General features: G+C 42.5%; 1 protein-coding gene across 2 annotated transcripts; it reads right to left on the reverse strand.

Annotated features, from left to right (window-relative positions):
• Window positions 1-6,574: 6,574 nt before the first annotated feature.
• Window positions 6,575-21,332, reverse strand: txnrd3 (thioredoxin reductase 3). Of its 2 annotated transcripts, XM_079341126.1 has the most exons (17): window positions 21,187-21,332; window positions 20,981-21,104; window positions 19,596-19,656; window positions 18,076-18,185; window positions 16,849-16,953; window positions 16,649-16,721; window positions 16,363-16,545; window positions 16,149-16,291; window positions 15,443-15,558; window positions 14,827-15,052; window positions 14,490-14,582; window positions 12,928-13,004; window positions 11,972-12,128; window positions 10,976-11,083; window positions 9,723-9,818; window positions 9,484-9,618; window positions 6,575-7,716 (listed from the first exon to the last, which is right to left on the reverse strand). In XM_079341126.1, exons 2-17 carry the CDS (start codon window positions 21,095-21,097, stop codon window positions 7,654-7,656), a joined length of 1,863 nt encoding a protein of 620 aa, XP_079197252.1. In that variant the 5' UTR covers window positions 21,098-21,104; window positions 21,187-21,332; the 3' UTR covers window positions 6,575-7,653. The 2 variants fall into 2 exon arrangements, with proteins under 2 accessions (XP_079197252.1, XP_079197253.1); XM_079341127.1 differs by having other exon boundaries at window positions 16,426-16,545; window positions 20,981-21,315.
• Between the last annotated feature and the right edge of the window lie 1,279 nt (window positions 21,333-22,611).

Raw genomic sequence — 22,611 nt, forward strand, 5'->3', positions numbered from 1 at the left:
TTGCACCAACTTCATGCTCTTATTTTGAAGCCACCATGAACTGATATCCTCTGTAATTCTGTTTGCCTTTGGATGTCTTTACATTGCGCTAGTGTTTTGAACAAACAAGTCCAAAATGTGACAAACTGATTTGTCTCAAGTAATTCAGCATCTGATGTTGATTTCTCCTCTTGTCTTCACAAGACATGACATCACTTCATTAATCACTGTAAAATAAAAACAGCAGTGATAGTGCTGTCATCCTGTCTCACTTCACTGGACTGAAAAAGTACTCCAAAGGTCACTTTACTGCAGACCTTTTACTTAAGGACATAACAATAACTTATAATGTAAATATAATCATAGCATGAATAAATGTATATCATGTGTTTGGTATACATTGTTATTCATCACATTATGCAAAACAAAGTGATAGCACGTATAAAGCCATAAGTCAGCTATGATGACGCACATCTTAAGGAATTCCCTCCTAAATTATCTGCATAATAACTCTTGTATTGAAGGACCGTTGGCCTGACGAGTGCAGCTGCAGTGAAGTGGATCATTTCAGTCTTGGCAGTGTGAAGAAAGATCACTTCATGTCATAGGTCTGATAGAACAAATTCTAACACATCCAAATCTCTTCATCCACAGGGTAACTTTGGCTCTTACACTGTGTTCAGCATCAGAGGAGATGCCTGAGACATGAGAATAACTGTATATGTATAGACGTGAAGAGGTTATCCTCCACATTAGAGAGGTGTAGGACTCTTGAAAAGTCTTCAAAGGTTGCTTTAAATCTAACATACAGCTCCCTTTATAAACATTCAGGACCATGTTGGATTGAACCCGCTGGCGTCTTGTGGTTTGATCCACAGCAGTGCAGGAACTCAGCTTTATCTCATTAGAGCAGGGAGAACTTTCTGCAGAGGGTATTTTGACCTCTGACCTTCTCCAAATTCCTCATATCCATCTCTCTGGGCACTGTGAAGCAGACTCCTTAGAGAAGTCAGGATGAGTTTAGAAGCCACGCGACTGATCAAACCCCAGTCCTTACAGCAAGACAGTGTGAAGCCTGCAAGTGTTTACTTTCAGAGAAAGGAATGATGGGTAACCATGTGGTGGCCAGGGGTCAGCAGACACAACATTAATGCTGACCAATCAGAGTGTAGCAAATCAATATTTGTCAAAATTTTACTGAGGATTGATCGCACAGAGAAATGCAAGTTGAAAACATGTCCGTTAGATCGCTGATAAACGAGAGTGACTGAGGATCTCTCGCTGCTAAGTGGATCAATTAATTAACATACCTACCCATAATTAAAAAAAAAAAGATGCATAAAAAATACAGAGGCACAGAATGAGCACAAAATGGCTGTAAAGAGATCGAGAACAACAGAAAGAGACACAGACTGATGACAAAAGAGATGCAAAATGGACAAAGCTGCAAGGAGCAAGCAAAAGAGAGACACACAGTGAAATGAATGGACACCAAAGATATAGAAAGCAGACAAAGAGACACATGAAATGACACCAAACAAGTAAACAAAAAATTTAATAAATAAATATATATATATATATATGTATATATATATATATATATTTATTTTACACCGTGAGGTTTGAAAGTTGTCTTACCCAGTAGATCGAAAGACCCTTTTTGGATTTAGCTTCTTTTTTAATTACCGACAGTGTAACACAACTACTAATAAGGTGTGTTTATAAGGTGTGTTTTACTTGTAATAGCATGCACACACAATATCCACGTCTCTGGATTTTGAGATTCTAAACTCTTGTGGTCGACTTGAGTCAATTCATCAGATTTTGCACAACTATTCTTTGATCTTCGTAACCTTTTAATTTATTATTTATTATATTTACAATGTAAGAGGACAGACAGTATGTAAAATCAGTGGATTTGTCCTTCAACTACTAAACAATAAATAGATAGAAAAAGTTAAAGTAAAAAAACAGTAAATCAGTTGACAGCTCTGACAATTATCAGAGCAATTGGAAAGTTTTCCAACATGTGGTTGTTCGGAGTCTTCTCTGTCCAGCAGTGTGTATCGACATCAGTGATACGTCTGTCACGTGTCCAACCCAACACATCTGCCAGCTGCAGAGACTCTCCACATGTCCTGCAAAGACCCTTCTTATAAAGCTTTCCTGGAATTAATTACAAACACATTTTCAGCAGAAGAGGAGGAGGATGGGACACACGCTGGTTTAAGGGAACAACATGTACGAAAGATGCTGTAGAAATGCTTATTGATGCAAAAGGAAAAGAGACTCTCAAATACTCTGTGTTTACTTGTTTGAATGCAGTATGTGATTAAATTCATAGTGTGACGTTTTCTTGGATCATTTTAACTTTAAGGCGATGAAGTTGGTGTGTTAAGCATGGCTGGGCTACAAATCTATTTTATTGATAAATTATATTTCTAGATTTTTCTCTTTAACTTACACTGCAGCTCCTCATGGGTTCAGGTAGTTGTCATCCTCCTCCCTTGTTTAAATCCTACATAGTAGCTGGGTGGTCTTATCTACCACCAAGCCACATGATCTTTGATGAAGTTATTCTTCCTCAGTACCCTGAAAATGCATTGTGCCCCTTTAAAAACAATTTTATAGCTTTCACTTTAAACATTAAAAAAAAATTTAAAAAAAAAATACGGCCGCTTTGGTGATCCTTGAAGGAAATTCAGCCTTATTTGTTAAACTGTAATGACAAAAACAAAAGCAGAACTTATTTTAACAAAAGAAAATGGATACACAGTTTGCAGGGTTTGGTGTTAAAGCAAACCAAATGTTTAAATTTGAACTTTCAGACCATGGCACCCAGCCCGAGTGGAAAGTCTTCAAAGCATAAGTATTCCTAACATTTCTAAGGATAGCTGCCTCAAATTGTGAAGACTAAATAGAGGGGACAAACTTGTGATTAAAGTCTATAAATGGATGAATACTCAGCTCAGTGAAGAGGGTTCCCTCTGTGTCCACAAGGTCACAGCAAAGTGCAGACATCTGTGAGACTGCGCTGCCCTCTAGAGGCCAATGACTGTAAGCAACCTTCAAGTTTAGAATAATTCAGAAAGTATGTGCATCAGAGGAGTTGAGACGATTTGAATCTGTCCCAAGTGGAGTCCAACATGTTCAAACGTGTTTAGCATGAGATGGCTTTAGTAATCAAATGAGCTCATGTGATCTTCTTCCACTTGGCTAATAATGAAAAAGCCGTTCCAGGAAACATGACCCAGACACAGATTAAAACAGTCATTTCTTATGTCTCAAGCTTCAGTGCATTTAAACAAGTGTGTCTGAAACTCACTGACTTACTTTAGAGTATTTCCTTTTATGTTGGTGGATCATAGCTTGCAGCTGCTTGCAATGTGTGAGCTCTGATGACATAAGATGGGACTTCCTTGGTGGCTTGAGCCGCCCAGTGATGATAAGAATCGTGCTGTAACTCGCTAAGTTAAAGTGTGACAGATATTATGTAAGACATCTCGGTGTGTAGTGTCAGACTTAAGCTTCCTTCTGCATACTTACAGCCTGTCCAGCAAACTTTCAACTGACCTTGAATATCCACGACACCGCTTCCTGCTGCCGGAAAGAATCAAGCTGTCTAGTCTTTCAGACGAGGAGTATAGTGATAAAAATGGTTCCAATTTAAAAACATGATGACAAAGTTTTCTAGAGCGAGATAAGATCAAAAACAGAGAAGAGAGCAAAGACATGTAACCAACGTGGATATAAGATAATTAGGAAACACTTTAAATTGAGGTCACTAACCAGAAGCCAGTAAGTTAATAATTAGCAGGTGACTATACGACAGGTCAGTGGTGAATGTTGTGACCTTTGAAGTGTTATCTGATTATCTTAGATCTATGTTATTCAAATTCCTTTGCTTTCTTCTTCATGTCAGGGCGACTGTGGTTTAGTTAGTCGAGTCGGTCGTCTCTCAACTGGAAGGTCGAGGGTTCGATCTCCACCTCCTGCAGCAACATGTCTGATGTGTCATTGGGTAATACACTTAACTCCAAGTTGCTCCCACTGCTTTGTTGGCAGTGTATGAATGTGATTGGTTACTTTTGATGGTGACTTTACATAGCAGCCTTTAACCATGTTAAAACGCTTTGAGTAGTCAGAAGACTAAACTTTTTTCGTTGCCTTTTCTTTGTCGTCTTAAGTCTTGTTAGACTGATTGTTTTGGTGAATACATATATATATATAATTATTGGATCTTACTCTTTTGTAGACCGTTTTTTTTTTCTTGGATGATTGGGGGATCATCCACAAAGACAAAAAAAAAAAAAACAGAAAAAGTTTTTAAGACATGAATAAAAAAATGCAAGATGACCACAAAGAATCTCAAAGTTGCCCCTGACAACCAGAGAGATTCAATTTGACAACAGATACCAAGTATGAAGAGAGTGAGACACAAAATAACCACATAAAGATGAAATGAACACTGCAGGTAGGGACCTGACTAAAGCATGTTTAAAAGCATGCACAAAAAGCCATAAGAAAGAGACACTCAGTAGTTCAAAGAGGGAAACATGACCAGCATGACTACTTATCAAACTGAGGGGCTCATACGCTGCTTAGTGTCCTCATAATGTGAGATGGACAAACATCACACAGGTGGCTGGACTTGAAGGTCCCTCTTAGTTTTAGAGCTGTCAGCAGAGTCTCAGAAACCGACCTCTGTGTTTTGTGTTCTCCTGGAATAACAAGCAGCCATGACTCATTTGCTCACATCCCTGATTAATGCCCTAAATAAAATGGTTATAGGCCATATCAAACTCATCAAAGCCTGAGTTGTCGTGGCAACCCATGCAGGTGACAGTGTTTTCAGATGAGAGCTGGTGAGCCCAACAAAGGCTTCACACCAGCACAGATGCTATTGATGAAGACCGCCGCTTGTGGAGGCTGAATAGTCTCACAGAGACACGGACACCCAGAGGAAATGATGCTATTATTTCTCCACAGCTCTCTGATGTGGGACACATGAATAGGCCGCCCACTTCAACGGGATGATCCACTGTAGCTGTGTGCAGCACTTAATCCACCAACTTGGTCTCCTCTGAAACTGTGCAGTGAGAGTCACGAGTGGCACGAGGAACCCTTAAGTGTTCAATATGAAATCAATCAGGCATTATGAAGTAACTGACTGTAAATAACTTTGGATTCACAGATGCAGTGAGTACACAACAGCTTTCATGATATTGTTTTGTTCTCATTTGTTTCATTTCATAAGGCGGCTGTGGCTCAGTTGGTAGAGTCATCCACTCTCAACTGGAAGGTCGAGGGTTTGATCCCCAGCTCCTGCAGCAACATGTCCGCTTGTTACTTCTGATGGTCACTTTACATTGCAGCCTCTGCCATCAGTGTGGGTATGGGTCTGAATGTTAAGGTGTGACATACGGTGTAAAAAAACTTTGAGTGGTCAGAAGACGTGAATGCCAGTATTCAAGCTCAAGTCCATTTACCATTTATTTTTGTGTTAGAAAGAATTAAAAGAACATGTCTCTTCTCTGCAGCACGTTTTTTTCTCCTGCACTTGTTTGCATTTTGCAGCACCTCTCATTTCACTCTGTGGACATTCTGGGTTTTTTTTTCTGAGGAGCTTCTCTTACTTCATGAGCTTGTGAAATCCTCAATTTCTGTTTTAACATAAGCACAATATCTATATTATAATCAATAGCTTACTTGTATTGTGTACTCATAAGAAATCATACGTTGCTCAGTAGTCCATGTAAATAAATACATTGAAGTACAGAGTGAAAACAGTATGTACATCACATTATAAACCATTAACATAATCCACTCAGGTTAAGAAATGTTTGAGTAAATATGGCTGTGTCAGTTCTCCAGCTGGGAAACTTATGGCTTTGTGACTGTGTAATAAACGAATAAAGTTATTTTATGGCAGACTTTGCGAAGTCTGCTATAAAACACAACACTTTGTGTTTAATAATAACCTGGTACATTCCTCCCCTACAGTTAGAGGAGCAGCCTCTCAGAGGTTCACAATGTGGTAATTGTAGCGCAAGCTAACAGAGTTAGCAGGCTAACATGGGTAGCAAATTGGTGAGCTCGTTAGGAAACATCAGATTGGCCGAATGGTGAGGGAACAGTGCCTCACGTGACATCTGGAGAGCAAATGGGTTATAAATTAAGATTCTGATATGAAATTATTTTTAACTGAATATACAAGTTAAATTTAAAAAAACAACTTTTGCAATAGTGAACCAAGTTTTTATAAATTCCACAAAATGTGAGGATTCTTTTTTTCATCTTTATTAAGTACTAATAACTTCTGTTTTTTGCTGGGCTGAAATGCAGAAATGTTTTGAAACTCTTTACCGTTAATATTAGTAATTCCTATTTTTCAATCACAGTGGTTGAAAATAGATGAGTTCATTTAAAGGACTCTTCATTCAGAAAGTGTAACCTCATCAGTTCTCTCTTTATAATGGAGAAGTGAGAAAAAGAAAACACATCTATGAAACGTTTACAAAGTGCACTTGTGTTGAGTTGATGGCTGCAGACGATAAGTACAAATGAAGTCCACACATCACTGAGAAAAGTGATGCTAAAGTCATCCTTTATTAAATGTTTGAAGAGAAGTTACCTACAGCGGTTTGACAGCAGCAGACAAGCCATGTTTTTACAGATGAACAATGTGACTCACTGACAGCAGCCAGACTGCCGTCCTCTCTACAAGACCGAATATATAGTTCTCACGTACACACAATGTAGAGGCAAACAGTACGATGCATCAAATTAATGGTGAAAATGGTTTTCAAACAACATTCACTTCGACGAGGTCGTTCTTTTAATTTAATTTCTATCCGTCAGTGTTGGGATGCAGCACTTCCAGGTTTGAGGTGTACGTTCGATCTGCGCGGGATCTTTCTGCAGACTTCGATGAACATTTTGGTAGAGATAAATAGAGTTCTCTTAGAGGCAGCGAAACCCTCCACACAGCAAAGATAAATATTGACATGCAATGTACACATGAACACATCTGAAAGACCTGATAAGAGGAATGTGATGAAAAATTGAGAGGAGACTTTACAAATCTAAACACACACACGCCAGATTAAACAATACATTTCCATAAGAAGCTGGACCAGAGTTCAGAATTCATCTTTTTTTCAAATCCTTATGTGCCAATTTAAAGTATGCTCTTTGTATTGTGGGGATGAATGAGAAGTGTTTGAAGTTAGGGATTTGGACGAAGGGTTTTAAGCCACCATCAGGCGCTTCAGCAGAAGGACATCGATCCTTGCCCACCTCAGAATATCAGGTTTAAGGGCAAGGACGTCACAAACAGCCCAAACACACTCGTGTGATGGCGCTCCTCTGAGAAGTCGACTGGTGGTGCCAAGGAGGATGTCAGCAGAGTAACCCCGCTGTTCAGCAGGCAGCTCTCATATTTCAACTTCTTCAGCCAGGACTAGAAGACTCGCACGTCCTCATGCTCTCAGCTCGCTGCTGGCCTAAATAAGTGCTTTTTCGAGATTCAGACACGGGGTTTGGTGTTAGGTTTTTTTTGTCCTGAGAAACAACTGCCACGCACGCTGAGAAGCTGAGTTTACAGGCTGGCTGAGAAGGGATGGTAGCCAAGTCTAATATGAGAGCAGCCCGCTAAACAAGCAGGGTTTAACCTCAGCAGCCGGCCTGGGCGATGTCGCCACCCGAGCTCTTGGTCACCTCCAACGTGGTAAAGATCTGAAAGGATCAAAGAGAAACCCAGGTCAGGCAGTGAACCTTTATCAACACACACACACACACATTAAATGCATCGCATTGTGTCCTGACTTCCATTCATTTAAAAAGAAGATGCATGAGGCAAACTGTTGAAGAAAATGTAAGCAAAAGAAAAAGAGACCAATGATTAATACCAATCATTAATTCAAAGCCTGCTCCACAGCAGACAGAAAACGTGAACTAATGAACATTAACTACCACTGAGAATAATCCTGGATGACACGGGTTTGTTAAAACTTTGAGCCGAGGCCAGTTACAACATCCGTGTCTGGCACAGACTGACCATTCATACAGAATTACCCGGAAAAACCAGCCAAGTGAGGGAGCAGCCAGTGTTTCTGCCCAGAGGAAAGGTTCAAGACCTCGAGAGAAGTCAAGGAAATCTCAACCTTTCATCTCCTCGGTGTTAAAAATAAAGAAACATTTGAATAGAAACTGCAACCGGTTACCTGATGTCAACTGTATTCAGGATGAGATGTTGACATGCAACATGACAAACCTGCTTATTCATTCTACATCATCAAGACTGCATCCATTATATCTACTGTAGAATCTGATAACACTCAATCAAAACTAACAAACATTACACACAGGCCAGATCAACAACATGCCAATCACACATTAAAAGCCTGTTTGTTGAGTGTGGATGTGTCCGTGCTGAGTGTGTGGGGAGGGGGAGGGGGACAGCTCTGTCCTGTCTCAGTTTGTGACATCACAAGTCGGACTCTGGTAAGAAAATCTCCCCCCCCTGGTATCTCCACCCATGGACTCCACCTCCAGCTAAAAATTCTTCTTTATTCTTACTACAGAGGAGTGATGTCTACCGGGAAAACTCGTTTCATTACATTTAAAGAGACGCACACACCCAAACAGAGCGTTCTTAGAGAGCTGGTTTCTACAGGCTCACAAACCTCCTCTGCTGCTTTATGGTTATGGTCTATGTTTGGACCAAAGCACAGAGGTTTGCTGAGCAGAGGGGCGCTGTTTGAAAAGGTGAAAAAGAGGGACAATATGTGCTCTTTAATCTTTTCTCTCAAATATGATAAGTGATCAGAGCTTCTCATTGAGCTGTCGATTAAATGCTGCATCATGTTGCTTGTGCTGTTTGTCTCGTTTCCCCCGTCTTCTTGCATTATTTGTCTAGTGTCTTTTTCTCTCGTCTGTTGTCTTCTCACCTCTTTTATTTTCTGTCTTGAAGTCAAAGTGCTTCCCATACCTCTGATTTTAAAGACGCTGGTGCATGCTCAATTTCTAGGTCTTGCTCTCCAGCTGCTGACGCTCACTGTATTACATCAATTCATTTTTCAGAGTACTGTTGTGACCCTTGACACCTCTGAATCCATTTATCAGGATTTTATGATTAGTCTTTACATCCTATTAACCCAGTTTTCTAAAAACATGCTCAGAAGTTTAACCAGGATAACTGAAACACCAGGATGCTGATATGCATGATGAACAGCGGCAACAAACCGAAAACAAATAAATACACTCCGTTAGAAAGATTTCATCAGTCTGCTCTGGTCTGAGACTGGATGATGAATTAGCAAAGGTACGAGACAGCAGGAAATTAAGAAACCAGAGTGTCTTTCCTCTGCTGAAGGCCTGAAGCCTGCAGAGGTTTTATGCTAAACTAAATCAAAAATACAAGCAAAAAAAGCTGTCAATCAAATCAGACGTGGATCATTCCAGGATGAAACACTTCCTGTGATTGGTTCAGAGATGTCCTACCTCAGCACAGGTTGGGTGGATGCCGATGGTGCTGTCCAGCTGCTCCTTGGTGGCGCCGCATTTCATGGCTGCTCCGAAGCCCTGTGTTACCTCCCCAGCGTTTGGACCCAGGTAGTGGAACCCGATGACGCGGTCCTACAGAGAGACACGGTTACACAGTCATTTATGTGGCACGGGACGCCGCTTGCATTGGGATGGTGAACCGACACGGCTGAGCTAAAAAGGAGGGACGAGCTTACGTTGTCCAGTTTGTTGCAGATGAGCTTCGAGTAGCATCTGTTGTTGTCTCTGCCGGGCACAGTGAACTCCAGAGGCCAGAAGAGACTGTGGAACACCTGATGGAAGAGACACTGAGCGGTGAGCGCCTTCTTCAGCGAGCAAACGAGCCGTCATCGTCGCTACATCTTTAATCCCAGAGATAAGAAGTCAATCTGGTTTTTCTCCATGCTTATTACAATGATACTTAATGCTAATCACTGCTCCTTTATCTTGCTGAGCACTTTGATGACTCAACCTGCACTTTAATCTGCATCCCGAACTGTCTGCATTGACTGTTTAATGTCTGTTCTCACACCTCTGGCACTACCTCAAACACCACTGTACATGTAACTAGTTTCTAGAATATCAGCACTTTGTTTCTTAGGCTCTTTAACTGTTTACAGGTCTCTTTTAATCAGCACGTGTTTTCTCTCCTTCACAGGTTATGTACATTTATGCTATATAAGCCTTATTCTAATATTAATGCTAATGTTAATGCTAACTGCACAGGTTTTATTCTGTAATTATGTTTACTCTTTAGTCACATAGGAAGGCTTCTAAAATCTTGTTTGGGGATTATTGTATACAGAGGGGAGGGGGGACAGCGGGTGTGTATTGTAACTAATGTCTTGTGTCCTGCCTGTCTGTATACTGCTACTGGATGCCTTGGATTTCCCTCGGGATCAATAAAGTATCTATCTATCTATCTATCTATCTATCTATCTATCTATCTATCTATCTATCATGACACACCCGTGAGCGTGCACGCATTTGTTAAGAAACATTCAATCTAAAATATTACAATTACATTTCTCAGTTCATCTACAAGAGGAACTGAGCGTGGGCGCATTCTGCGTCTAATAAGCTCCAACGAGCCTGCAAGCGTCAACTTGAGGGAGAACACAGACAAAACAAACGAGACCAGACCTGTTCTTTAACTTGTGAAACAACAACATGAGCTCAGCTGGCATGAAGGCCGAAACGTTAATGACGCAAGACTCCTTCAGAGTTTGAGGTTCAATGTGAATCATGTTGACTTTTTCATCGCTGCAGAGCTCGAGGCGAGTTTTTCACCTTCTAGGACAAAATAAAGTTAAACTTTAAACTGCTTCTTATGTGTGTGTTGTTGGCAGAGTCTACTCATGTGTTACCAGTCTTGAGTGACTAGAGTGCAGACGGAGCAGAGATTTCTGGAATGATTCGGATGTTCGTCTGATGGCCGCGTGTTCGTTACCTCGATGTTGTCCTGGCCGTAGAGCTCAGTGGCTCGCTCCTCTGACAGACCACAGGCGCCGTACTCCAGCGGGGTGAAGACCGTGGTGGGAACGTTTATGTAGTCACACTGTGGAATAGATTGAATAAGACGTCATTATTTAGATGTTACTTTTCACAGAGCGCCTGGGGGTTTGTGTATTTTGTGGATGTTCCACCTTCATGCAGAGATGATAAAGTCCCCACTGTGGTGAAATAAACTCACAATTATGATTCTTCTTATGCTCATAGGCACGAAAAAAGGATCTCAATGTGGACTTATGTACTGAGCATTATTAATAATTTAAAAATCTCCAATGAGGGAGCAAACTAAACAAAGAGTAACATCTTTAAGACTGGAGATTTTCTTCATCACACTGTGATGTTTTTACAGATTTTTTGCAACTCAAACAGCAGTTACCAAGTGCATGGCGATGCATGTTCCCCCAGACGAAAAAATTCAATTTGGCAGGTGGGAAGAAGAGAAGATGCACTTTTCACTTTTTTTGCATGAAGGGAGAAATACTGCTCAGGGTTTTTTTTTTTTTTTTAATTTGTGGCATCGGAAAACAAAGTTTCTTTGCAGTACGCTGGGTCCTCACGTCATCCGTGATTTAATCTAAATGTATTTGATATACATAGCTGTATAACATTAACATCATTATTGGTATAATTCAAGAAAAAGAGATTTGGTTTACAACAGTAGTTTCCCCATTCAATGATAAACTGGATCTAAACTTTCATTAAATCAGCCACCAGGGCTCCACAAGTCAACATCTACAAGTCTGAGGAAGTCCTGCTTTCTACAGCTCTGTGTGTGTGTGTGTGTGTGTGTGTGTGTGTGTGTGTGTGTGTGTGTGTGTGTGTGTGTGTGTGTGTGTGTGTGTGTGTGTGTGTGTGTGTGTGTGTGTGTGTGTGTGTGTGTGTGTGTGTGTGTGTGTGTGTGTGTGTGTGTGTGTGTGTCTTCATAGAGATGCACCTTGAGTTTTGAGCCAGCGTAGAGGCGTCGGGCCAGCAGCTTGCCGGCCTGGATGGCTACCGGTGTCAGCTCCCACTTGCCTTCCAGGATGTCTCCGATGGCGTAGATGTTGGGCACGTTGGTCTGCTCTTCATCGTTCACTGGAACTTTTCCATTCCTACAATGGTACAGCAGAGGGAAGAAGGACAAACCATACCACGTTAGAACTTCATGATAAGGCGGAAACAATTCAAACAGTCAGTAAAGGGAACATCCTGATTAATAATTTAAACTCTTTATTCCAATGTGTGAGGAACAACACAACTCCACTGTACAGCATCGTCCAGCTATCAGACAGATTATGTTCGTACAGAAGCAGAACAAGCAGAAACTGAACCCGGTGTCCTTTGGTGTTCGCCTCAGAGGAATACTACTGAGATCATATGACAGGGCACATGACTCACTGAGCACTCCTTTAAAGCCTCACGCTGTCCTAATCCCTGTCGTATTCGAAGGCTGAACCATTCATTCATAAAATACTTGACTCAAAAATGCTGACTTTTCTCATTCTCGTCTTATTTCAAATAAATCATCGGTTTCTAAACATCTGACGTGGTGTATAACTTCAATTCAATGTTTCTCAGAGGGAAAGTTATGGATGACAGACGTCAAGCCTGAAATGACTCAGAAGATAAATAATCAATACAGGAGCAGCAAGAGAAATTCCTACTTCTGGAAATTGGATCCACTCATTAAAAGCTACTTTCACGCAGTGCACAGAACAGGGGGCTCTCTGCTAATACGATTTCCCTCCACTCTCCCCTCGTAGACTCACACATGCCCTGCAGAGCGCCATGGGACAACAATACTGCTGAATCACTGTGACTGAGCCAGGAGTCTTAAAGGGACAGTACGCTGCATGTGTTCAACTCGAATTGTGTAAACAAAAGAACACGACTGAAAAGATGATGACGTACTTCAGGTTGACGGTAACGCCAGCCTTATCAAGGCCGATCTTGTCTGTGCACGCGTCCCGGCCGACGGCGATCAGCACCTGGAGAACAAAGATATGGTTTGTTTAGTTTAAAGGAAGTGTTCGGATAATTCCTGCAGGAATGTTGCAAGAGCTTCAGGAGAGAATAGGGAACAAATAGTTAACATGTTAATGTTTGTGTTTACTCAGAGATCCTTTGTGACAGTTTGCTTTCAACTCCGTCAGGTGTGTCTGACAGCGAGACCAGTAAACACAGCGAGGAGGTGAGGGAGCGCGCGGTTCTTCCTGTGCTTACTTCGACGGTCCGCCACACCATTCAAAAAGTGTGTGTGAGTGTGTGTGCAGAGTGGGGGTTTCGTCTACACTGATGAACCGCTGTAAATCATTTAGTTGTTTCCCATGGGAGACTCTCTAACAGTTCTCTGTTACCACCTGCACACATTTCAACGCCTCCCAATTAAAGCTCAAAAAAGAGGTACCATTACTTTACACATTCATGATCTTAGACACAACACACGTTTTCTTTATATCGTGGAAGTCTGCCAAGTGTTAGTTCATGTAGAGAACTATGCATGCATGATGGGAGATGCTGTCAACAGATATGTAGTTGTAGTCCTGATGCTAGTGATCCCCAGTCTTTAGTGTGTGACTAGAAACTCTCCGAGTCACTGTCTTTGGATGTGAGAGGGCGTCACATCGTCGGGCTGCGTGGGCTTCGTTTACAACTTCGCTTTGACACGAGTTTCTGTACGGTCCAAACATCCAGAGACGCTTCGTGTGCTCTGGTCAACACGGCCTCTTCTCCTCACAGTGAAGAAATTCAGGCTCACAAATCAGCCTAGCTAGCTAACAGAATAGGTAGGCAGCGTTAGCAATCTCTTTAAGCTCAGATTTATGTTCTAAGAGGTTTAGTCTCTGTGCGTGTTTCTTCACAGACAAAGCCTTTCGTTGGTGGATTGAGTTTTGTTGTTGTTCTAGCTAACAGGAGCTAACTGGCTAAAATACATAGCAGCTGTTGAGTTTGCTGGGGGGGGGGGGGAAGAGAGAGAGAGAGAGAGAGAGAGAGAGAGAGAGAGAGAGAGAGAGAGAGAGAGAGAGAGAGAGAGAGAGAGAGAGAGAGGACTGACTGAAGGGTGTGAAGTCACGAGAAGCACGGCCATGAAAAGGCAGAAGTAAACAAAAAGAAAGGAGTCAACACTTTGGGCGACAGGGGCTCAGTCTTTAGGGAACCAGAGGGTCGACCGCTAAAGGTCCAGTACAGACACAGGAAGTGAACCAGTGTCTCACCAGAAACTGCTCCAGTTTCCACTGAGTACGGCCATGGTGCCCTTAAGCAATGGATCGAACCCGCACTCTGACCTCTCCATTAATGCCCGTTTATGTGTGTGTGTTTGTCATGTCGTCAATGACAGAGGGAAAAGTTCAATATCCACCTCAATAATTAATAACATTAAAACACTGTCGACACGGTCACAAATCAAACCCTGTTTTCATCAGCAGTAAGAGACGCAGAGTAAAAGGATGAAGTGATCAGGCGTCACGTACAGTGTTGTACTCTCCCTCGATGAGCTCGTCCGTTTCTGTTGACTTGGCGGTCACTTTCAGCCTCCCAGGAGTGCCTGCTTCCAGCTCCTCCACCTGACACACACAGGTAAGAAAATAAGAGAAAAGAAAAGGTGCTTGCGTCACAAGCCGAGCTCAAAGGGTCAAACAAAGAAGACGGAACAAGTTCCAGGATATTAGTAGTGACCACTTAAGACCGTATATTGAAGCAGGCAACCTGGTGTGTTGAAAAATGTTATGTTTTAAGTTTTACACAGCCAAACAGGAATTATTCAACAGGCCATGACTTCCACACAGAGCAGCCAATCAAAACGCTCACCTTTACAGGCACAAACTTTCGGAGGAACTTCACTCCGTGCTCCTCCATGTGCTCCCCGGCACGGTTGGCCATGTCCTGGTCAAAGCCTCTCAGCAGGATGGAGCGCACCATGACGGTGACATCGAGGCCGAGGCCGGCCAGGAACCCGCCGCACTCCAGAGCCACGTATGAAGCCCCGATCACCAGGGTCTTTCCCGGGCAGTAAGGCAACGAGAAGAGGTCATCGCTGGAGGAAAAAACAGACGCAGAGGCTTTAACATCTTTCAGAGTCATGGCACTCCTGCTTTAAAATAATGAGGCTGAGCTCAGATTTAAAAAGAGGATGTCGGAGGTTAGGCTTTGTGGTACTGAGGAGACACCTGTGGATGGACGAAGGCGAACATTTAGACAGCTGTTTGAGTGATGAACGAGGGTGAGCCACCTGCAGAGGATAAAAAGCCTCAGCATCATGAAAGGCGTGTTTGTGTGTTTAGATGTAACACACACCGGCATTTTACACTTCTTCAAACATCTGCTGAACCAAATCCTGTGGGCTAAAAAAAAAAAAAACCATCTGGGGTGGAGCTTCCTGCAGAAAAGCCTGGTCTGATAAACAGACGGCATGTTGGGAACTCACCTGGTGATGCAGTACTCCTTGTCTCCAGGGATGCCAAGGTAACGCGGCCTCTCTCCTGTAGCCAAGATAAACTTCGCTGCTGTGTAAAAAGTCTCCTTCCCTCGTTTGTTGGTCGCCTGTCAGAAAATACCAACAGAAGCTCTGAGACATTTTCCAAACAGGTTCCACAACGACAGCCAATGATATGGACTTCTGACAGACTCTTGATCTTAAGTGGGACATCCAACAACAACAACAACAACCTCTGATTGTTAAGCAAGAATTGCACAAGAAAGGAAAATGTTGCCAAAACAGGCTGGGCAACAATTCACAGCAGGAAGATGATCAACACAAGGGGGAAGTTTCACAGGCAAACATCACTTTATAATGTTGCATAGTTTTAATACTGAAACATCATTTCATTTCATTTTTTTTTTTTTTTAATAAATCTGAGGCCAGCGATCCCAGTGAGTCATCTGTCCGAGCACAGTGTAGGTCACAGGTGTCAAACTCCAGTCCTGGAGGCCCGGCTTCCTCAGACTTTTAGATGTCTCCCTGCTCTAACACACCTGCTTTAAACCCATGTGTTGTCATCAAGCTGTGCAGAAGCCTGATAGCGAGTCACTCATTGGATTCAGCTGCGTCCGAGCAGGAGACATCTAACAGTCTGAGGAAGCCGGCCCTCCAGGACTGGAGTTTGACACCCCTGGTGTAGAGTCCGGCTCACCTTGACTTTGTGTGGTTCGACGAACTCTGCGTAGGCGTTGACGTAGTTGACGTTCTTGTCTCTCAGTGAAACCCTGTAGCCCCAGTTCAAAGAGCCGATGTAGTTGTTCACCGCCGTCTTCATCGTGTCCCAGTTGTGTTTCACTGCGTACAGACAAAAACGGGTCAATGAAGGCACGTTCGCTGACCACCAGAGAGGCTGGCCTCTGATTTACCGTGGCAGGCTGGTGTGATGTCCCCCCTCCGCGACCTCCTGGGTCGATGCTCTGAGCCCTCACCTGTTTCTTCAAACTCCCAGCCGAACTTGCGCGCGTCCTGCATGGCCGTGCCCAGCAGGGCGGTCTGATGCATCAGCTTCTTGGGAATGCAGCCCACGTTGACACAAGTTCCACCGAGGCCTAATCAGCACCATGGAAATACAGGCAAAAAAAGTTTATTATTAACACAAGAAACAAGATTAGAAGAAATGCTGCATGACGTGCATCGGTGGAAATATCTCACCCCAGGTGGTTCCCTTTGGAGTGGGCACGACATAGTCCAGGACCATGACCTTCTTCCCCAACAGAGCAGCTTCCTGTAATGTAACGGAATGCGTTTCTTACAGACACTCACACATAGAAATGATTACCACAAGAAAAAGTCATCTTCAGTTTCACTCTCATCAGCACAAAGCTTCAACAGGGTGCGCTTCAATCGTTCACCTTTGAGCAGGCGAGGCCTCCCGAGCCTCCTCCGATGACGATCAGGTCGTAGTCGTAATCGTTTTCTGGACTCAGCAGCTGCTGCAGGCTGCCGTCTTTATGAGCCTGGAAAATAAAACATCACATCAGCACTTTAGTAGGTCCGTGGTGTGATGATGGGGCAGCAGACATTTTGTGCTGGATTTGAATGGTGTTCTGTACTCTCAGCTGTGATTGTTTCTGATCAGAATCAGAAACAATCACAGGTCCTTCTCATCCATGAGCCAGGTGCTCATGTTAAGGCTGTGACACACGGCAGGATAATCAGGCTGATTTTGGCCCCGATTCTCCCTTTCCGATAATCTTAGGGACGCCCCGATCATCGTGAAATAATCTTGCAGTCACGTTTACACAGCAGAAGCCTCAACATGTCCTCTTCCTGCTCTCAGTAACACGTCACATGAACAGCATCCCTGCATCGGAAACAGCACGACACGCATCTTCCAACACGTTAGCTGCTCTGGGTCCCAGTGGCATCTCGTTAGCTTGGATTGTATCGCTCCGTGATGTCAATAACTGAACACTCGTATTTCCATGGACGGATGTTTCAAACTAAGAGAACTGAATGGTGGATTGCTTAAGGTGAAGCCGTCACCGCAGGTTCTGCTTTGGTCTCTGTACTCCAAACTGTAACTTGAGTTTGAGCACTGCTCCGGATCACAGCTCGTAACGCTGCGCCGACTGACGGGAAACTTCTCTTTTTAAAACCCGTTTTATATTGGGACAAGAAGAAGAGACTTCTGGCTGTATCTGACTAAATAAACCAGTGAGTGCGCCCTCAGTGGTTAAACTGACTTCATAGTTTTTAATAAAGGTCTGCTGTCATTCTTGCTGCGTCTTAAAGCACTTCAACAGGTTTGCCCGGCTGAGCAGCCATGAACCAAGCCCGCTCCCTTTAGATGACCATCTTCATGCAACAGGAACCCTCAGATGGTTTTATCTTATCTCATGGTATCTGCTCTCACACAGCATGCATGAGTCTCTGCTGTAACCTCTTGGCACACCTTGATGTTTCCTGGTGAAGCCGTTTCTTTCCTGTCGTTTTTGTCGCAAGGACGCTTGATTGTGTCGTCTCCTTCTCTTGCTCGCAGTGCAGGAAATGTTGTGTACCGAGCTTTAAGTGTCACTTGAGTCGTACAGTGTCACGGACAGACAACATGATGAACCAGAGTCACGCCTGTTCCTTACCTTCAGTGTGTTGTCACAGCCGCCCAGGTGCTTCTTGTTGATGAAGACGTTGGGAACGCTTTTCTGTCCGGTCATCTCGAGCAGCATCTCCTGGTAGTTGGGTCCATCATCTGCTCATGTAGTTCAAGTGAAACATAAGAATATTAAATAAATACCAACTACTCCTTTGTTTAGACGTCTTCTGATACTGTTTTTGTCTTTCCAGATATCAGCTCACGACACTAAAACAATCCGCTCACAGTTAAGGCGGCATCAAATCCTTTTTGATGAGTTTGCACTGCGTCCACCTCCAGGACGGACGCAGTCCAGACGCATGTTTTAGAAAACGGCCTGTTGGGACTCACGAGCACAGCGTTTTAAGCCTAGTTTACGCCTCTGTGATGCGTCGACACCGTAGCTAAGGCGTCAAGGTGGAGCCTACGCGCACTCTGGGTTAGGACGACATGTTTGTTTGTTTGTGAGCATGTTCATACTGCTCACACGTCTGTATTAACGTGCGTCTCATACACCGGACTTTACTCAGCAGCTGATAGAAGTCATTGTTAAGCTGTCGGTCAGATCACAAACTCCTCAGACATCAGTGAGTCTCTTTCTGCCTTAGCTGAAAGTTTGACCTACATTATGGATTGTTGTGGATTTATTTTGCACACTGACAAAGTTTGTTATTTTTAGCAGATATTCCCAACGACATGGGAAGCGTCCAACCAGCCGGCCCAGTCTGCATTTCAATTAAAACATGAATGAACATGAACATCTGTAAACAACAGCTCGTTTACATCTGTAGTCAAACAAACAAGTTACGTAAGAGCTACAGTGAGGTACGTCATGTCTACAGCTCGAGTCCTGTGGGCAGCGGGTTCGGGTCGTATTTCCCCGGCTGATTAAGTTTGTTACTCATTTATTGAATCATCATTAATCATCTGTATTTAAGTCAACAGAAGCTGTGGTGGATACTCCTCAGAAAAAGTCAGCAGAGGCGCTTCACTGAGATATGGCACGAGGCCAACTCGTGTGCAGGGAGTGACTCAGCAGGTTTACAGAGGAGGGGCTGACAGGATGATTTCCCTCTTTGTCATGGACGACATGTTAATCATGTGAAAACTGAGGGTTTATACGACTTTCATGTTGCTCTATTCTTCGGATGTTATATTTGATATGTTTTATTAGTTAACAACTATCAGTATCCTAGGAAACACCCTTTATCATTACTACAGGGCTTTCCTTTATTACCAATCATTATCTGTTTTATTTTACACTTTACAGCCATTGATAATCAAACAGCATTAACTACACTGTAGAACTACATGACAACATTCAGTTATCATATATGTAATCAATTAACTGATCGGCTGTAGTGTTTCTATAGCAACAGGCTAATTTTAATTAGGTTATTGGTACATCATTTGTAAAATACAAACCTAGTGGGACACTTTTATCCATGTAAAACGTACGACACTCATCATGACTTCAAGTGTTACAAACTAATGCTGGATGTAACTGAGACAAGAACAATGACTTACCAATGAGATCCAACTCCACCACATTGCACTCGACTTTGAGCTCTTTGAACAAGTCCTTCACCTGAGGACACAGATGTGAAACAAGACGTCTTCAGCTGCAGGAAATATTCTACAAACACCGACATAACACTGACACTAGGGATGTACGGATTCATCGTGATAAATCGATTCAAGGTTCACACTGGTACTCAGACAAATTAATCAACCACAACCAACATGATGCAGCATTTAATCGACAGCACTAAGAGAAGGTCCAATCACTTCCCCGCATTACGAGAAAAAAAAACATTGAAAAGACCAAACCACACTGACAAGCAGGTTAGCAGCTCCTAAAGTAATCTGTTTCACTCATCTGACTACAGTGTCATTTTATGAAACAAACCATGAGAGAATCGTATGGCGAGTTTAGTGAATCGTTACATCCCTGACTAAAAACATCGTCCTCAAGAGAAGATTACCTGCTCTTGATCTTAAACTAGAAATACTCCTAATCTTTCAGGTACTTATTTCACATTATTTAATCCTGAGGTTTGCTGATTTAGCTTCACTTTATGTGTGTAGGTGTCGTGATAGACATTCACTTAATTATAACAAAGGGAACTATTCAAAGTAGGGCTGGGAAATCAATCAAAAACTTTCAGGAGAAAGTCACATGAGGACATGTCAAATCTGCCACATGGAAGCAACTTTAGAGATAAACAAAAATAAGTGAAATGCAAACACTGCGGAAAAAGTGGTTGTAATAAATGCAAGTTATTTATTTTCTATCATTTTACACAAGTTCATTTCAGCTTTAGAACTAATTCATTTTTAAGGAATGCTTTGATTTCAGTTTAAGAAAAAAAAAAATCAATAATCACAGTATATTTCATCAGTTAAACTCTTTCATTAGAAAACAGAGCAGCTTTAATAGTTGAGCATATTTACAGTAGAGACCATATCAGTGAAATATGTGAGCAAAAAAAGAGACAATGAAAGGTTCATTAATGTAATGGTGGCCAAATGTTTAATTAATGATGACAATCATTTAAGGTGGACGTAAGGTCACGTTAGGTGTTAAAATTAGCTATTAACTGTAAATTACGTAACTTATACAACTTAAAATTAAAACAGGCACATCAGTTAAGCTTCGCAACCTGATTTAATTACAACACTTTCTCGAAACAAGTGTCATACTTGTATACAATACAATACGGTGTCCAAAGAGTTTGTGTTTTACTGACTGAAGTCTCTGAAGGGGAGGGGAAGGGGGGGTGAATAGACCCGCCAGCAATTAGACGAAGCCCGACAGCAATTAGATCGCGTCCGTGTACTTCGCGGGAGATAATGGAAGTTTCCATCTGACGTGAACAAGCTCTTCCTCTCAGAAAACGTGATTAGCTTACCTTCACACAGTACGGACAGTAGCTTTTGCTGAAAACCATGACTTGATTGGAGTCGATGAGCTGCTGTATCCGAGTTTTGAGTTCAGTCTTCCCGGTGTCATTTTCGACGGGAGGCATATTTAAGCTATTTCCGGCAAACCGGAGAATAACAAACCCGATTATTAAAATGTACCCACTCTCTCTTAAAGCGTTATAGCTGCCGGTACCTTTGTCAAAGACACTTCTATGAAACAGGAGAAACGATGACGGGCCCCCCCTCTCCGTCCGGTGTCAGCAGTCTCTCTACCAACCGCGCCAAACGTCTTCGGCTATTTCTTGTCTCGCTACATTGGGTGCGCTCGTTTCTGGTTACCTTACTGGACCTCACGTTCCGATGCCATACATTATGAGCAACGAGAACGCCACCCGACCGGTCGATCCTGTGTATCAAACCAAACAACTCTTGAAAAACGTCACTGGCAGCGCTGCAGAAGACAGCCGGAGCGTATTGGTGCATTCAGGTGGTGTCAGACACGTCGGGAAAAACAAGGTTCCGAGTTGTAAAATACACATGTACGCCTTCTCAAGTCAGAAAAATCATACGATGCAAGACTTGACGTCAGAATCGTCTTCCCATATGGGGCTAAATATGTTTTGTTAATGTTAACGTAATTAAATTAAGCATTGCACATCGACATTTTAAGTTAAATTTCACAGCTCTACAGTCTATGCTCTTCAGCGCTTAACTTCTCAAATCGAAAAAATTGGACCACCCATCAGCACGTGAATGCAGCATCTGAGCTAACCCCGTCCCGGAAAACACTCAACAACAAAAATCATATTATTTGATTAGAGCTAAACATGTTTAGAGGCGTGTTGGCATGCAAATACATTCTTGAAGTGATTTTGGCGACGATTAGGTTGCAGGGGAAAATGGTCAGGCGTAAAAAGGCGTCCATGACAGCTCACCGTAAGATGAGAAAGTGATAAGGACATGCTGTACGTACACTTTAAAGGACGACGCCGCTATATTGAGACTGACTGTAAAAAAGCACACGTAGATACACAATTGAACATTTATACGAAGATCAGAGTAATCTTGCTCACCACTAATGTTTTCAATCAGCCAATGCTGACTTTAGATGACGACGAAGCATGCAAATAATAACCCAACAATTTAATAAATACGTTTTACCTAATTTTTAGTGGATCAAGTTAAACTGAGACGTGTTCAACATGTTGATTCAACCACTTAAAGACTCAAGACATGATAACACTACTGTAAACCCACCTTTGCATGTAAATTCTACCCTAAACAGACAGTCAGTAATCTACCACCCTCTGCAGGTTAAATGACTAAATTACAAGTAACAGGTGCACAATATAACCCTCACATACTTCAGTTTGGAAAAAGGTAGTATCAGAGGTGCACGTGAGGCACTTACACATTAAATCCACACTACACTTGGACACAAATTGAATGACTGTGGTGTAAACTGTATGCTGCCTGTATCATTTCTTGTTTTTGATTCTTTCTACTTCCTATGTGTGCTAATTTATAAGGATAAGGATACAATTTATTGATCCCCCAATGAGGGAAATTTGGTTGTAACAGCAGCTCAAAACAAGACAACGGGAAATATAAATAGCAT

Source organism: Symphodus melops, assembly GCF_947650265.1.
Source record: "Symphodus melops genome assembly, chromosome: 4".
NCBI lineage: Eukaryota > Metazoa > Chordata > Actinopteri > Labriformes > Labridae > Symphodus > Symphodus melops.